An 18,755-nucleotide genomic window follows, 5' to 3' on the forward strand; every position below is an offset into this window, starting at 1 on the left:
AATATTCCCATGGTTGTAGCCGTGTGTTCCACCTTGTATAATATTTGTGAAGGTAAGGGCGAAAAGTTTGCTCAGTGGTGCACTGCTCGGACAGAACACGTGGTTGCTGATTTTGACCAGCCAGATACCAAGGCTATTAGAGGGAACAGTGGAGGGCAATTGGAATCAGGGAGGCTTTGCGGCAACACTTTGAAAATGAGAACAAGTAATGTTTATTGTTATGCATGGGATTGCAATACATAATGAAGTCCAGTTTTGGTAGGGTAGGAAGCAGTTGTGATTGTTCAGGCCCAGGGTTCAATGTAAGGAAATGGTAAAACTGCCTGCTGCTTTGCTGTTGCCATCTGCTACCATAACTTCACCGGAAACAAATAAAGAGTGCTTGTTATTCAAATAACTTTGCTTTTAGTGCCAAAAAACCCACCACACCATGCACACACACACAGCTGAGCGTACGTCCAGCTTTCCTTTGAAAAGGTGTCTCTGGAGGTGGAGTGAACGGAGAGACGTCCCAGAATGTGGGATGGAGTTTGGGGAGGACATGGCAAAGATTTGTGAATGTGCTGAAGGGGAGGGCGGGCACCCATCTACTCAGTCTGGAGCATCAGGAGGGACTGCAGCATGTTGGTTTGTCACTAGAAAATTTTTATCAGCCTCTCCATTGCATCCCTAGTCTATGCCTCATTTTCTTTTCTTTCCTGCTTGTCACTTTGCCTCCACTGCCTGTATTCCGTCTTGTCTGCATCAGAGTACTGCAGCATCTCCCAGAACATATCTTCCTTGTTCCGTCTTGGTCGCTTTCTTATCCGGCAGAGACACTCGGCTGGAGTGGAGGGGATGCCTCCTTTCAAGTACATATCTGGAGAAGCACAAGTAACAATAAAGAAAAGCATTATTGTTAAGTACATTTACAGCATTGAAACACTACATTAAAATACACTGCTGGTAACACACAGTCACTTTCCAGCTGACCCTTGACAAACACACATGCTGGTGAACACTGGAAGCATGGTGAGTGTTCCCAGGGGTGGAGGACGTTGGGTGTGGGAGAAAAGCAATTGGCCAATTACAGTGATAAAATAAAGAAAGGTGTCTACACTGGCACTTTGGCGACAAATATGTCAAGTAAAAACGTTGCAACTCTCATCAAGGTGCCTGTATTACGTCACTGAAACTGAGGAATTCCGTCGTCAAAGTGGCTTTGTAATATTTACACCTCCACTATTTCATCACCAAATGCTGCCTTTTGGCAAAAAAGCTTCGCAGTGTAGACAAGGCCTAGGAAACAATAAGAGATAAACAGTATGAGCTCGTGTTTCCTGCTGGTGCCGCCTAAGGTTTCCCACACCACGATGTGGAGGAAGTATTGATGCAGGGAGCACCATAAAATATGGAATTGGCATTAGGAGGGTCAGTTGTTCATAATTCATTCATCTGCATAATGAAAATGTCATTTTTCAGTGTGTGAAGAGCGACCAATCTGCTTCACCCACGAGAACAGCGTCCAGTAGTGCATGTAATGTAAACTTTAACCTCTCTGCCTGCTAGATGCTTGGGATTGCTCAGTTTTATCTGCAAGAGTGGCAAGTTCTTTGACCGTCTCTACCTTTTTATCCCACTGTTTCACGTCATCACTAGATATTCAGGAACTGTTCCTGAGCTTCCAAATCACACATTCCTTCAAAGCTTATAATACGTTTTCCTCAACCCACTTATCCAGTAGATCTCATTTGATTCACATAAGCCACATTACTTAACCCAGCCGCTCTCAAAGCTTCTAAATTTTACTCAGTAAGTTTCAGGTGTAATCTGAAACTGTTTCAAAACCAAGTCCTTAAATTTACCATAATTGGAAGTATCACCAATTAGCATCTTATTGAATATGTCCAGAGCTCTCCCAGTCAACTTTGCAACCAAGTGGTCGTCTTTTGATCAGGAATTGCATGGAGTATGCAATACTCCATACATAAACTTTCCACCATGAAGTATTCAGCAATATCCCAAGATTTGCTATATGCTGGACACAATCACTCGCACTTGTGCGTTTTTGGAGAGGTGGAGCCCCCTGGTGGGAGGTTGTCTCCTCCACTCCATTTCAGCCAATTCATGTTTCATTTCTTTGTCTTTCAGTTCCAGGGCTATCTCTTGGTCAGCTTTCTGCCTGGCTGCTTCTGTGTCAATGTCCATCTGTTTTAATTCCATCTGTCTCTTATGCAGTCAGTCATTTTCTTCTGTTTGCAACCTGTGGAGCTCCAGCTTTTTGGTAACTTCACTTTCACTCATTGTGCTGTTTTTCCTGTCCCTACTTGCCTGCATTTAGGGATGACTAACAACAATTTTAGTTACAAGCTGGGGACGCATCGGTTAGAAGTAACGGAGGAGGAGAAAGACCTCGGGGTCCTTGTAGACCGCAGGATGACTATGAGTCGACAATGTGACGTGGCGGTGAAAAAAGCCAATGCAGTCTTGGGATGCATTAGGCGAGGTATATCTAGTAGGGATAAGGAGGTGCTGCTTCTGTTGTATAAGGCGCTGGTGAGACCTCATTTGGAGTACTGTGTGCAGTTCTGGTCTCCCATGTTTAAAAAGGATGAACTCAAACTGGAACGGGTACAGAGAAGGGCCACTAGGATGATCAGAGGAATGGAAAACCTGTTGTATGAAAGGAGACTAGAGGAGCTCAGGTTGTTTAGTCTGACCAAACAAAGGCTGAGGAGGGATATGATTGCTCTCTTTAAATATATCAGAGGGATCAATACCAGGGAGGGAGAGGAATTATTCCAGCTCAGTACTAATATGGACACGAGAACGAATGGATATAAACTGGCCGTGGGGAAGTTTAGGCTTGAAATTAGATGAAGGTTTCTGACCGTCAGAGGGGTGAAATATTGGAACAACCTTCCGAGGGAAACGGTGGGGGCGAAGGACCTGTCTGGTTTTAAGATTAAGTTAGATAAGTTTATGGAGGGAATGGTTTAATAGAGAAACATGATTTTACCCAAAGGAATACCGTGCCATGGCAGGTAAATAGTATAATGGATAACAAGGATCAGGCTGGAGACTCTTGCCTACATGCTCGGGGTTTTGCTGATCGCCATATTTGGGGTCGGGAAGGAATTTTCCTCCAGGGTAGATTGGCAGAGGCCCTGGAGGTTTTTCGCCTTCCTCGGCAGCATGGGGCAGGGGTCACTTGCTGGAGGATTCTCAGCGACTTGAAGTCTTTAAATAATGATTTGGGGAGTTCAACAGCAGAGTCAAGGGAAGGGGTAGGGATGGCTTTGTGGCCTGCATCATGCAGGGGGTCAGACCAGATGATCATAATGGTCCCTTCTGACCTTAAAGTCTATGAGTCTATGAGTCTCATATTAACATTGTCTCTCCATCCAGGTGTTTGTCCTGCGACCATCACCCTAGACTCTGGGCACATACAGGAAGTCAGGGGAACATACGATACATGCAAGAAACACCGTTCTGCCTCAGTGTTGGACACATTCTCCCCTTCACCATGTCAGAATCCAACTCAACCGACTTCACCAACCCCTCCACCTTCATCCTGCTCGGCATTCCTGGCCTGGAGGCAGCCCATGTCTGGATCTCCATCCCCTTCTGCGCAATCTATGCCATAGCCATCTTGGGGAACTTCACTATCCTGTTCATCGTAAAGACGGAGCCGAGCCTCCATGGGCCCATGTACTATTTCCTCTGCATGCTGGCCGTCACCGACCTGGTCCTGTCTACATCCATCCTCCCCAAAATGCTGAGCATCTTCTGGTTCTATTCTAGGGAGATCAATTTCAATGCATGCCTCACCCAGATGTACTTCATTCTCAGCTTCTCTGTGATAGAGTCAGGGATTCTTGTGGCCATGGCTTTTGATCGCTACGTGGCCATCTGTGATCCCCTGAGACATTCCATCACCCTAAAAAATCCGGTGGTGGCCAAAATTGGCCTGGCCATGGTGCTGCGCGGCATCATGCTCATACTGCCACATCCTTTCCTGGCGAGGAGATGGCCATATTGCAGAACCAACATCATTCCCCACACGTACTGTGAGCACATAGCTGTGGTGAAGCTGGCCTGTGCCGACATCAGCCTCAGTAGTTACTACAGCCTCTCTGTGGCATTCTTCGTGATCGGTCTGGATGTGTTTTTTATCGCCGTGTCCTATACCCAGATCCTCAGGGCCATCTTCAGCCTCCCAACAAAGGATGCCCGGCTCAAGACTTTTGGGACCTGCGGCTCCCACCTCTGTGTCATCTTAGCCTCTTACATCCCACATCTCTTCTCAGCCCTCATGCAACGGTTTGGGCACAATGTGGCCCTGCATTTCCATGTTCTCATGGCCAACATGAATCTCCTGGTGCCCCCCATGCTAAACCCCATCATCTATGGGGTGAAGACCCAACAGATCAGGAACAGGCTGCTCCAGCTCTTTACTCATAAAGGGACCTAAAGCTTTCTCCTGGTGCTCTGGCTCTCAGGCCAAGCTCCATGGAGAGCTGGCTGGTGACATGGTGCTGGGCCCCCTTCCCCGAATCACTGACTGGCCAGTCAAACAGACATTAAACCCTTTCCTGACCTAACTGTACTGTGTCAGCGTGACAAACTGAGGAATCTGTTTATGTGCAACTCAGAGTTGCCACTGTTCTAATTGCTGGTAACTGGAAGCCTGAGGCCCCGCCTCTCTGCTCTGCCTCTTCCCCCAGGTTCCGCCCCTGCTCTGCCTCTTCCCCTCAAGGCCCCGCCCCTCACTCACTCCTCTCCTCCCCACCCCCATCACTCTCTGGATCATCCCTCTGACACTCTGCACCCCAAAGCACCCCGTATTCACCATGGTGATGTCATTATGATATGTTTTGTACAAAATATTCCCTGTGAGGTATCATTCTAAAAGTCTTAATCTGCTAAACATTGATATCCCCTTGGGTTGTATGTGAAGCTATGAAATCTTGCTATGTGTGAGTTACTCAAGTGTGATGTGAGGCTGGAAACACCTAAAACCATCTTTCAGGTATGTCAAAGGAGTAGCCAGACAGTGTTAATTGCTGTTGTCAACACTCATCCAGGGAAGAAACCACTAGCACAGGAACTCTGTGTAAGGAAGCCTCCTCGAAGGGAGTACGGAGACAATGATGAATGTTTGGCCAATGGGGGAAGACCCCCCACGTCACATGCACAGACTTTCCAGCCAGCTGAAAGAAACTATAAAAGATGGGGAGTGACATCATCACTTGTCTTCACTCCCCCACAACTCAACACCTGCAAGAAGCTGTGGAAGACAAAGAACTTTCAATGGGGGAGATGCAGCCTGTGCAGATGCAGATGCAGCCTGTGCCTCAAGACTCTGTAAGCCTGTTTGTATCATCAATCAGGGTGAGATATAGATAATTCTAATTCACAGCCCTCTGTGGAGAAAGAAGTGGTTCGGGACTATTTAGAAAAGCTAGAAGAGCACAAGTCCATGGGGCCGGATGCGTTGCATCCGAGGGTGCTAAAGGAGTTGGCGGATGTGATTGCAGAGCCATTGGCCATTATCTTTGAAAACTCAGGGCAATCGGGGGAGGTCCCAGATGACTGGAAAAAGGTTAATGTAGTGCCCATCTTTAAAAAAGGGAAGGAGGAGGATGTGGGGAACTACAGGCCAGTCAGCCTCACCTCTGGTCCTGGAAAAATCATGGAGCAGGTCCTCAAGGAATCAATTCTGAAGCACTTAGAGGAGAGGAATGTGATCAAGAACAGTCAGCATGGATTCACCAAGGGCAAGTCATTCCTGACTAACCTAATTGCCTTCTATGAGGAGATAAGTGGCTCTGTAGATGAGGAGAAAGCAGTGGACGTGTTATTCCTTGACTATAGCAAAGCTTTTGATTTGGTCTTCCACAGCATTCTTGCTGGCAAGTTAAAGAAGAATGGGCTGGATGAATGGACTATAAGGTGGATAGAAATCTGGAGAGATCGTCGGGCCCAGTGGGTAGTGATCAATGGCTCCATGTCCAGTTGGCAGCCGGTATCAAGTGGAGTGCCCCAAGGGTCGGTCCGGGGGTCGGTTTTGTTCAATATCTTCATGAATGATCTGGAGGATGGCGTGGACTGCACCCTTAGCAAGTTTGCAGATGACACTAAACTGGGAGGAGAGGTTGATAAGCTGGAGGGTAGGGATATGATACAGAGGGACCTAGACAAATGAGAGGATTGGGCCAAAAGAAATCTGATGAGGTTCAACAAGGACAAGTGCAGAAACCTGTATTTAGTATGGAAGAATTGCATGCACTGCTACAGACTAGTGACTGAGTGGCTAGGCAGCAGTTCTGCAGAAAAGGACCTAGGGGTTACAGAGGATGAGAAGCTGGATATGAGTCAACAGTGTGTACTTGTTGCCAAAAAAGCTAACGGCATTTTGGGCTGTATAAGTAGGGGCATTGCCAGCAGAGCGAGGGACGTGATCATTCCCCTCTATTCGGCATTGGTGAGTACTGTGTCCAGTTTTGGGCGCCACACTACAAGAAGGATGTGGAAAAATTGGAAAGAGTCCGGCGGAGGGCTGGGGAGCTGGGAACTTCTCTGGTGCCTCCATTGTTGGTCCATGAATGGCTTAGGTAAAGCACTCAGGTAACTCAATTGGGGGTGGCACCACCTGCTGTCGTGTTGGGTGATAACAGGGCCCGGAGGGGCTGGCTGTATGTCACCAGCAGAGCAGGGGGAGAGGCCAAACCAGCTGAATGGTTTGGGGGCACAGCAGTTCAAGCAGCTTCCAGGCTGTACTCCAAAACAACACCCTGGCACCCCCATATTCACCACTGTTATATAGTTGTCACAAATCTTGTAGGAACTATGTCATGTGGGGTGTCAAATGAAAAGCTATGGTTTGATGAATATGATTATCCTATTTGTACGGAGGTCTCATTTTTGTGTTTGAAGTTATGAATATTGACTATATACCTGTGTTTCAAATGTGTTTGCTTCTGTGGTAACGTCTACAAGGTAGTTTACATCCAGTCGAGCCAGCACTTTGTGAATGGATATTCATGTTGATGTCCCATCAAAAAAGACAATGGGCCATGGAAGAAGCTTATCCCACCTGATGGACTTTCCTGAGAACATTCTAGCCAGCATATGGGTAATGGCCCCTGCTATGACTCACTGAAGCACACAAGGGAATGTGACCAGCTTATGTGATACCAGACTCCATCTTGTGCCTGTACTTTCCCACTAACTGCGCTGGGCGCTTCGTTTGGGACAATGAAGTTCCATCCACATGGCAGAAGCTATAAAAGGGGATGTGACATCAGCACTGGACCTCACTCCCCCCACAACTCAACACCTCAAAACACTGCTAGAGAGAAAAGATTTTGACTGGGGAGGTGGTCCCAGGCTGGAAAGGAGAAATCCGGGCGCGTGTATGGAAGATTGATGAACTGTTTGTACCATCAGGGTGAGATATTGCTTGATTCAAACCCTGTCTAGTTTATAGAACTCAGATTGCGATTTCACTTTATTTCTTAGGTATTTTACTTTGATCTCTACACTTAGTTATAATCACTTAAAATCTATCCTTCCTTAGTTAATAAATCGGTTTTATGTTTTTCACCTAAAACAGAGTGTTGTTTGAAATGCCAAAGGGAAATCTGATCAAGAAGAGGGGCTGGTGCATTGTCCTCTCCACATTGAGGGAGAGGCGGTCTGGGAAATAAACTTACACTGGTTAGACTTCTGACCATGTGTGACGTTATTGACATAAACTGGGACCATATAGATCATTGTTGCAACCAAGGTCCTGTAGTGGCACCCAAATCTTGTATAAAGGGGGTCAAATGGGGTGTCTAAGACAAGGTTATGGTTTACTGGTTATGATTATGCTGTCTATATGTGTGTATCAGTTTTGTGTAGTTAAAGTTATGAATATTGGCTCTATACTGTCTGTATGGCAAACTTATGCTATGCTTCTGGGTGACATCCCAGACAAGCTGGGATTAGCTCTGCCTAGCCTGCTTGATGGCCCATTAAGGACCATCAGCTATACAATGGACCCATTGAGAGAAGGCAAATATGCCTTGAGACTCAGCAAAGTATGCAGGGACTGGCCCATGTGACTCCAGACTCCATTTTGCTGTAATTTTCCACAGTAAGAACAAAGAGGTGTTCTTACACCTGGAAAAGACTATATAAGGCTGATGCCTCATCTCCATTTTGTCTTCAATCCTGCTTCTTATCTCTGGAGAGACTTTGCTACAAACTGAAGCTCTGAACAAAGGACTGAGGACCCATCCCAGCTGGGGATGTATTCCAGTGACTTGATTTGAACCTGCAGTTTATTCTATCGCTGCTGCAAGCCTGAACCAAGAACTTTGCCATTACTGTATGTAATTGATTCCATTTAACCAATTCCAACTCTCATCTCTATCTTTTTCCTTTTATGAATAAACCTTTAGATTTTAGATTTTAAAGGATTGGCAACAGCGTGATTTGTGGGTAAGATCTGATTTGTATATTGACCTGGGTCTGGGGCTTGGTCCTTTGGGATCAGGAGAACCTTTTTTCTTTTACTTGGGTATTGGTTTTCATAACCATTTGTCCCCATAACAAGTGGTACTGGTGGTGATACTGGGAAACTGGAATGTCTAAGGGAATTGCTTGTGAGACTTGCGGTTAGCCAGTGGAGTGAGACCGAAGTCCTCTTAGTCTGGCTGGTTTGGTTTGCCTTAGAGGTGGAAAAACCCCAGCCTTGGGCTGTAACTGCCCTGTTTGAGAAATTTGTCCTGAGTTGGCACTCTCAGTTGGGTTCCGCCAGAACCGCATCGTCACACCAGGGCAAGCTGGTAGAGCTCTGGAGTCCTAAGTTGGGGGGAATTGGCTGGATCCTCTCTATTGTTGGTTCATGAGTGGCTGGAGAAACCATTCATGTAACTCAGCTGGGTGTGTCCCTGACTGTGAATCTCTGTGTGAATGCAGGACGTGGAGGGGTCTGCAACTTGTCACATAATCACAGTGTGAGAGGGGAATCAGATTAGTATACCAGAGGAATCAGCGGTACCCCAGTTCCAGGTTGCATTCTGGGGAAGTCCAACACAGTGTTAGGCCCAAAAATATGGAGTATAGAACATTGTTTGGCCAGCTTAGCCAGAGTTAGGCTAACAGGGGTTGCTGGGCCATTCCTGTCTCTCTGTGAAACATGAAGACATGCTTGCTTGGGCTTCAAAGAATGAGATAAGGGGGGGCCGCATTCTTGTACCAGAAGTGCTAGGAACAGTTTGTTTGGACATATGGAAACTTGCAGTCTCCACCCCCTGTTTCTGTTCTTCATCTGTTCTTAACACCCTCCTTTCTCCTAGTTTCTGGTGCATGACAACAAAGCTCATAAGAAGTTGCTGAGACATCACGAATTGTTTGTAGTGTCAAAGAAGATAGATATGCATGAATATTAGAAGCTTTCTAACTAATAAAGGGGGGTTGGGTTGTTTTAACTATGACGCGACAGAACTGTCTATATAACCTTACTAGTTATTGTAATCGGGGCTGGTTCTCAGTGGAGACGGGCCGCTCTCTATTGTTGTGTGCACTCTTCAATAAAGAGCTTGTATTGGACCTTGCTGGTGTTGCCTGTCTCTCTCTCTGCGGTCAGACAACAAACGGTGCTGTCTGGGTTAAAGTCCCCGACAACAGCGAGCAGTGTGAAATGCAAAACTTCTTGTTCTGAGTGAGATTTCCACATCATACACTGGTGTAGAAATTTTAAGTGAGATTTTAAGTGTGGTGGCTGGAGATCAGTCAAAGAGGTTACCAGTTTGTTATTTTCCATTTGCTTATTTTGGGAAAAGGAAGTAGAGACAGAAAAGCAGCAAGATGAGTGCAACCAGCGAAAGGATTGTGAAATTCAGATTGCAGGCAGAGGCTGCCAGAGAAGAGGCTGAACACAGAAGAGCTATGGAACTAAAACAACAAGAAACTGAGAAGAAAGAGAGAGATCGGAATCACCAATTGCACTTGCTGTTAAAGCAGAACCAGAACCCTCCAACTCCACTGTTCCCATCTCTCCAAAAATCCTCAAATGGGAACAGCTGTGTCCTGCATACAATGAAGCAGGGGATATTGCTGAATGCTTCACTACCTTTGAGAGGCTGTGTGAGATTCGTGGTGACCAGAAGATGCCCATTTTAGTTGTTAATTTAACTGGTAAAGCTCTAGATATACTCAATAAAATGCCAATTGATGATGCTTTAGATTATTGTAAATTCAAAGAAATGGTTTTGAAACCATTTCAGATTACCCCTGAAACATATAGAGTGAAATTTAGGACTCTTAAGAGGGGTGCTGGTGTGTAATGTGAAATATGTAAAAAAAAATGAAAGATTTGATGGGAAAGTGGGTAAGGGGCACCGGTGTTACAAACTTTGAAGGAATGTTTGACCTAGTTGGTCAGGAGCACGTCTTAAACATATGTGAAGATAATTGGAAACAGTGTTTCTGGGACAAAAAGGTGAAAACTGTGGATAGATGGCTTCTCTAGCTGATGATTTTGAGCAGACAGAAGCATCTATTGTGAATAAACTACAGATGGAAAAAACAAAGGAATCCAGGGGTGCTATCATGGTAATACCATTGATCACCCGAGGGATATATGCCCTGTGCTCAGAGGAAGCAGGCAGCAGGTAGCCCATTGAAATGCTGCAATTCTGAGCACAGAAGCCCCTCAGACACCTGTCATGTATCATACTAAGTTTGTAAAATTGGCCTCTGCACAACAGATACGAAGCACTTAATGGCAGGGAACAGCTTGGGTGTGAAAATACAGGGACAGAAATTTCTGTGGTTAGGAGGAGTATAGTGCAATAAGGTGACATACTGACAGGACAGATGGCAGAGATTTTATTTTAGATATTTATTTATTTGGTGGTTACAAAATCCTTGTGCCTTTGGCTAAAGTGCACATAGAAACCAAGAGTTTGGAAGTTGTATGATTGGTGGGGGTAGTAGATGATACTCCTATTGATATGCTAATTGGCAACGATTGTCTCCATGTAGCTCAAGCTGTTAAAGTGTCCGCCAGCAGCAAGAAGGAGCGTTCTGCTGGGACCTCAGATGGAAAGGAGAAAGTACCAGGAACTGGTAAAGGAAAGAGAGTCTCCTCGATTCCCCTGCAGCAGTGGGGAACTGAATGCTTCCAGGGGTGGCGGTGGTTGAGATCAGCTGCTGCCCTTCAACGGAAGGCAGTGCTGCCTCAGGGAGAAAAATGTCCATGATGCTGCTAAACAAGGGACAAACGCAATGTTAGGGAGTATAGGGAGATGTGTTCCAGAGGGGAGCCCAGTGATAGAATCATAGAAACCACTGAGGAGGTGGGTGTGGGTTCCTTTAACACTGCAGCAGGAGGCAACACCACCTCAGGAAGGGAGGGGTGTGTGGAGCCTGCCACTGAGACAACTGTCCAGACTGTTAGCTGTGAGCCCTTCCCGGCTGACGAGGGGATAGTTCCCACTCTAGAGAGCATAGGGGTATGTGTCCTAGAGGTGGGCCCAGAGGAGGAAACTGGGGGAGGAATAGTATCAGGGGGTAGCCGTGTTAGTCTGTATCTACAAAAACAACAAGGAGTCTGGTGGCACCTTAAAGACTAACAGATTTATTTGGGCATAAGCTTTCGTGAGTAAAAACCTCACTTCTTCAGATGCATAGAGTGAAAGTTACAGATGCAGGCATTATATACTGACATATGGAGAGCAGGGAGTTACTTCGCAAGTGGGGGAGGAATAGTGGGAGTAGAGGAATGTCTCCTCACTGATCACATGGGTGAGGATGCCCAGGACAGAACTGAAGATTCAGCATTTGTGCTCCCAGGCACCCAACCTGTGGCTCAGGCTTCGGGAGGGAACTGTCTAACTGACCTGCCAGAGGGGAGCACTCACACAACTGGCCTCTCGGGGATAGAAAAGGGGTGAAGGAGGGTACCGCAATCCAGCTCCCGATTTTTGAGGACTTTGTTCTTGACATGCTTGTAAAAACTAACTCTGTCTCTTTCAGACAGGATGCAGGTCCAACTGAATCAATGGTTGTCTGTGGAAATGCTAATGAGCTAACTGACAGAGGGGAGGAAGAAATTCCCTGGGTTGGGAAGACATAGAAAGCAGATGTGAAAAGACACAGCTCTTGGCCCACAGAACACAAATCACAAACCTCTAGGAGAGGGGAGGGGAAGATCCCAGTGCTGGGAGTGGGGAACACAAGGAAAGTCCAAGGAGGGGTGGATTATTTCCAATGGCATAACCCTCGGGCTGTGAAACACGTAAAGCCCACTTTCATCCTTACCTCATCAGACCCTGGCATACCAAGATCCCAAAGATCGCCTTAGACTGAGATCCCTACTGAAGTGGTGTGATGTTATTGACATTAACTGTGACCATATAGATCATTGTTGCAACCAAGGTCCTATAGTGGTACCAAATTTTGTACAAAGAAGGTCGAGTCAGGTGTCTACAAAAAGGTTGTAATTTGCTGATTATGATTATGCTGTCTGTATGTGTGTATCATTTTTGTAGTTGCATATATGAAGATTGGCTATTCTGAGTAAGTGACCAATGAAGACACACTTAACTGACAGTTGACCTTGGGAGACTCCAATCCACATCTGAGGAGCCTTTCTGGGAACGTTCAAGATAGCACATGAGCAATGGCTGCCGCCTGCAAACTGAGTCATGCATAGACATGTGATTTGCCCATGTAACTCCAAACTCCATCTTGCTGCTGTGATTTTCCACATGGCAGAGGATATCAAAGGCCCTGGAATCCCCTCCACTTTGTCTTCAATCCTGCTTCTGACCTCTGGAGGAACTGTGCTTGAAACTGAAGCTCTGAGCAAAGGACTGAACGACCCATCCAGGCTGGGATGTTTGTACTCCAGAGACTTGATTGATTTAAATCAGAAGTAATCCCATCAAGCCTGAAACAAGCCTGAACTAAGAACTTTGCAATTGTTGTATGTATTTGATTCCATTTAACCAATTTTAACTCTCATCTATATTTCTTTCTTTTTATAAATAAACCTGTAGATTTTAGATTTTAAAGGATTCACAACATAGTAATTTGTGAGTATGATCTAATTTGTATATTGACCTGGGTCTGGGGTTTGGTCCTTTGGGATTGGGAGAACCTCTTTTCTTTTACTGGGGCATTGCTTTTCATAACCATTCATCCCCATAAGAAGTGGTGCTGGTGGTGATACAAGGGAACGGGAGTATATGAGGGAATTGTTTGTATGACTTCTGGTTAACCAGTGGGGTAAAACCAACGTCCTCTCTGTTTAGCTGGTTTGGTGCCTTAAAAGTAAAGGACCCCCAGCCTTCGGCTGTGACTTCCCAGCTCTAAGCAATTGGTCCTCAATTGATACTCTCAGTAGTGTCCCGCCAAAGGCCCCCTCATTGCAATGGGATATTGAGGGGAAAGGAAACCCAGTAACTAAACACATGTTAAGGTTCAGGGAGGAGTTGAAAGTCACAATGGGTATTGAACAAATCAAACTGTCCAAGCAGAAGGCATGGTATAATAAAAATACTTGAAAACACCTACCTGTTGTAAAAGATTTGGTGTTATTATTAAATCTCATGATGCAATGTCTGTTGCTAATGGGAAATCTTACAACAAAGGATTTGGTACTGATGGTAAATTGTATGAAAAGGTGTAACATGCATGATTTTAGGGAAAAGCTTTCGGACATGCTACAAGTAGTGAACAAGAAGCCCTATGGGGATACTGCTTCTCAGCTATCACCTGTAAACAGGCTCAAAGCTTGTCACAGTAGGGAAACCATAATAATTCTGGTCTTCTGTGTGGAAGGGGAAACCGAGGCACACCACTGTATGGCATTGATGAATATCTGTATTGAGTTATCAACAGTTAGGAAAGCACAATGGTTGACAATGCTGCACAGATACAAAGAGAGGTTCTCTAATGACCCAGAAAAGGCACACAGAACTTTATAAAAATACATGTGGAGAACACTGCAATGTTTGCAACACTTAGGTGTTGTATGTTCCAAACTTTAAGAAACTGCAGAAAAACCGGAGAGTCTCTGGATTAAGTTTAGAAGTGTGAGCAACAAGGGTGATGTTGTGGTGGGAATCTGCTATAGACCACCAGACCAGGGGGATAAGGTGGACAAGGCTTTCTTCCGGCAACTAGCAGAAGTTACTAGATCGCAGGCCCTGGTTCTCATGGGAGACTTTAATCACCCTGATATCTGCTGGGAGAGCAATACAGCGGTGCACAGACAATCCAGGAAGTTTTTGGAAAGTGTAGGGGACAATTTCCTGGTGCAAGTGCTGAAGGAACCAACTAGGGGCAGAGCTCTTCTAGACCTACTGCTCCCAAACAGGGAAGAATTAGTAGGGGAAGCAAAAGTGGATGGGAACCTGGGAGGCAGTGACCATGAGATGGTCGAGTTCAGGATCCTGACACAAGGAAAAAAGGAGAGCAGCAGAATACGGACCCTGGACTTCAGAAAAGCAGACTTTGACTCCCTCAGGGAACAGATGGGCAGGATCCCCTGGGAGAATAACATGACGGGGAAAGTAGTCCAGGAGAGCTGGCTGTGTTTTAAAGAATCCTTATTGAGGTTGCAGGAAAAAAACATCCCGATGTGTAGAAAGAATAGTAAATATGGCAGACGACCAGCTTGGCTTAACAGTGAAATCCTTGCTGATTTTAAAGGCAAAAAAGAAGCTTACAAGAAGTGGAAGATTGGACAAATGACCAGGGAGGAGTATAAAAATATTGCTCAGGCATGCAGGAGTGAAATCAGGTAGGCCAAATCACACTTGGAGTTACAGCTAGCAAGAGATGCTAAGAGTAATAAGAAGGGTTTCTTCAGGTATGTTAGCAACAAGAAGAAAGTCAAGGAAAGTGTGGGCCTCTTACTGAATGAGGGAGGCAACCTAGTGACCGAGGATGTGGAAAAAGCTAATGTACTCAATGCTTTTTTTGCTTCTGTCTTCACAAACAAGGTCAGCTCCCAGACTGCTGCACTGGGCAGCATAGTATGGGGAGGAGGTGACCAGCCCTCTGTGGAGAAAGAAGTGGTTCGGGACTATTTAGAAAAACTGGATGAGCACAAGTCCATGGGGCCAGATGCTCTGCATCCGAGGGTGCTAAAGGAGTCGGCAGATGTGATTGCAGAGCCATTGGCCATTATCTTTAAAAATTCGTGGTGATCGGGGGAGGTCCCGGATGACTGGAAAAAGGCTAATGTAGTGCCCATCTTTAAAAAAGGGAAGAAGGAGGATCCGGGGAACTACAGGCCAGTCAGCCTCACCTCAGTCCCTGGAAAAATCATGGAGTAGGTCCTCAAGGAATCAATTCTGAAGCACTTAGAGGAGAGGAAAGTGATCAGGAACAGTCAGCATGGATTCACCAAGGGCAAGTCATTCCTGATTAACCTAATTGCCTTCTATGAGGAGATAAGTGGCTCTGTGGATGAGGAGAAAGCAGTGAACGTGTTATTCCTTGACTATAGCAAAGCTTTTGATTTGGTCTCCCACAGCATTCTTGCTGGCAACTTAAAGAAGTATGGGCTGGATGAATGGACTATAAGGTGGATAGAAATCTGGAGAGATCGTCGGGCCCAGTGGGTATTGATCAATGGCTCCATGTCCAGTTGGCAGCCGGTATCAAGCGGAGTGCCCCAAGGGTCGGTCCTGGGGTCGGTTTTGTTCAATATCTTCATGAATGATCTGGAGGATGGCGTGGACTGCACCCTTAGCAAGTTTGCAGATGACACTAAATTGGGAGGAGAGATAGATACGCTGCAGGTAGAGATAGGATACAGAGGGACCTAGACAAATTAGAGGATTGGGCCAAAAGAAACCTGATGAGGTTCAACAAGGACAAGTGCAGAGTCCTGAACTTAGGACGGAAAAATCCCATTCACTGTTACAGACTAGGGACCGAATAGCTAGGAAGCAGTTCTGCAGAAAAGGACCTAGAGGTTACAGTGGACGAGAAGCTGGATATGAGTCAACAGTGTACCCTTGTTGCCAAGAAGGCTAATGGTATTTTGGGCTGTATAAGTAGGGGCATTGCCAGCAGATCGAGGGACGTGATCATTCCCCTCTATTCGACATTGGTGAGGCCTCATCTGAAGTACTGTGTCCAGTTTGGGGTCCCACACTTCAAGAAGGATGTGGAAAAATTGGAAAGAGAGCAGCAGAGGGCAACAAAAATGATCAGGGGGCTGGAGCACATGACTTATGAGGAGAGGCTGAGGGAACTAGGTTTGTTTAGTCTGCGGAAGAGAAGAATGAGGGGGGATTTGATAGCTGCTTTCAACTACCTGAAAGGGGGTTCCAAAGAGGATGGATCTAGATTGTTCTCAGTGGTACCAGAGGACAGAACAAGGAGTAATGGTCTCAAGTTGCAGTGGGAGAGGTTTAGGTTGGATATTAGGAAATCTTTTTCATTAGGAGGGTGGTGAAGCACTGGAATGGGTTACCTAGAGAGGTGGTGGAATCTCCTTCCTTAGAGGTTTTTAAGGTCAGGCTTGACAAAGCCCTGGCTGGGATGATTTAATTGGGAATTGGTCCTGCTTTGAGCAGGAGGTTGGACTAGACGACCTCCTGAGGTCCGTTTCAACCCTGATATTCTATGATTCTATGATTCTAGGGCCTTGTGCACACTCCCTCCAAATTAGTCAGTAATTAACATTCCTGCAGTAAACTAAGTAGGGAGATGTGACATTCTGCGCCCCAAAACAACTCCCTGGCACTCCCATATATACCCAGATGATATGATTATGATATATTTTATACAAAGTGTGTCAGGTAAGGTATCAATGAAAAAGTTATGATTTGTGAATATGATTACCCTCTTTGTATGCATGTATCATTTTTGTACCTAAAGTTCTGAAACCGTGCAAGGGCACGTGACCAGCTCATGTGACACTGGATTCCATTTGTGCCTGTACTTTTCCACTAACTATACAGGGGGCTTTTGCTTGGAAAATTTAAGTTCCCTCCACATGGAAGAAGCCATAAAAGTGAACATAAAAAATCACTTGGCCTCACTCCCCCCCATAACTCAACACCTGGACAAACCTTAGGGACAAGGACCAAACTGGGGATTTGGTCCCAGGCTGAAGGGATTTCTAGCCTTTGTATGGAAGGCAGGTGGACTGTTTGTACCATCAGGGTGACACACTGCATAGTTCAAATTCTGTCTAGTTTCTAGAACTCAGATAGTCATTTTGCTTTATTTCTTTGGTAATCTACTTTGATCTGTACACTTATTCCTTATAATCACTTAAAATCTATCCTTCTGTAGTTTAATAAATCGGTTTTATATTTTTTTACCTAATACAGTGTGTTGTTTGAAATGCAAAAGGGAAACCTGCTCAGGAACAGGGGCTGGTGCATTGTCCTCTCCACATGGAGGGAGGGACAGACTGGGTAAAAACTTACACTCGCCAGGCTTCTGACCAGGCTTAGACGGTACAGCTCTGGGGTCCTAGGCTGGGGAGCTGGGGTGGGGGGGGAATTGGCTGAAGCCTCTCTATTGTTGGCTCATGAGTGCCTAGTAAAAGCATTCATGTAACTGCAGCTGGGTGCGTCCCTGGCTGTGTCTGGCTGTGGAAGTGTAAAACCTGGAGACGATTGCAGCTTGTCACAGCTTCACAGTGTAAGGGGGAGCCCAGGTTGGTATGCCAGAGGGCTCAGCAGTACCCCCTTTCCAGGTTGCATCCTGAACAAGTCTGTCACATCCACCTAATGAACAGGCCCTGCTAGACCGTGACCCCATTTCCTTCTTGTCATGCGCTCCGTTACTAACGGAGAGACCGTGGTTACAGCAGGGAAATCAGGACTCTTTTCCAGGTGTTTTGAAGATCCATCAATGAAAGGTGCTAAACAATATGATGATAGTTACTGATGAGAATTATTGACTTCTGATCCCTTAGCGATAGCCCCGTGTGCCTGCAGAAAGTGTTTGTGTCTCCCCACAGTCACCTTTCTCCAAATATCTCTGTCTACTATCTACCAATTAATACTGGGTATTTACAGGGTCTCAGACTATCATGCCTAGTTTTCTTACTAATCCAACTACTTTTTAACTATACACAAATGTACAGAGCAGTCAATTCCTCTCTGACTCAGCGGAGAGCCAAGGGTTCTCATCTCCTTTGGGAAGGTCCCTTAATTACTGTTTACTCCTGAAGCTGGATAAATAGCACAGAAGCACAAACATTGAAAGAGAGACATTGGCTAGAGAGTCTCCGGTCTCCAGCCTGTTTCCATTCAGATGCTGTTTCCCCCCTAGAAGTTGAGCGAACCCCCCTGGGATTGCACACAGCTATATTATAAATGGTGCACACCCCTCTGTCGGCTCTCAGTGTGGGATGCTGCTGCAGATGCTGGGGTGAGAGAGGTGTGGGAAACGGCTGCCTGTGAGGGATTCCCAGAGGAGACACGTGTGTCTCAGAATTCACAGGTACCCGTCTGTCATAAACATACAGCTAAGGGTAGCATAAAATCCCTTTTTACGCTGTAAAGGATTAATTCCTCCTTTACCTGTAAAGGGTTAAGAAGCTTAGATAACCTGGGTGGCACCTGACCAAAAGGACCAATAAGGGGAGAAGTTTTTCTGTCTGTGTCTCTCGGAGCCAGCCAGGAAACAGGACAGAGGAAAATATATCTGAACTAAGCATCTAGTCTTGCAGAAATAGTTAGTAATAGCAGAAAAGAAATGCATTAGATTACCTTTGGTTTTAGCTTGTGAATTTTCCC

At 45.8% G+C, this 18,755-nt stretch overlaps 1 protein-coding gene across 1 annotated transcript; it reads left to right on the forward strand.

Annotated features, from left to right (window-relative positions):
- Nucleotides 1-3,454: 3,454 nt before the first annotated feature.
- On the forward strand, nt 3,455-4,453 carry LOC135977918 (olfactory receptor 52K1-like). The gene has a single exon (XM_065579066.1). The coding sequence runs from the start codon at nt 3,455-3,457 to the stop codon at nt 4,451-4,453; it is 999 nt and encodes a 332-aa protein (XP_065435138.1).
- Nucleotides 4,454-18,755: the final 14,302 nt, after the last annotated feature.

The sequence above is a fragment of the Chrysemys picta genome, unplaced genomic scaffold (assembly GCF_011386835.1).
Source record: "Chrysemys picta bellii isolate R12L10 unplaced genomic scaffold, ASM1138683v2 scaf76, whole genome shotgun sequence".
In the NCBI taxonomy this organism is placed as follows: domain Eukaryota; kingdom Metazoa; phylum Chordata; order Testudines; family Emydidae; genus Chrysemys; species Chrysemys picta.

Excerpts from the sequence above, each read along its gene's own strand:
- LOC135977918 (XM_065579066.1), top strand. The coding sequence starts at position 3,455 with ATGCAAGAAACACCGTTCTGCCTCAGTGTTGGACACATTCTCCCCTTC.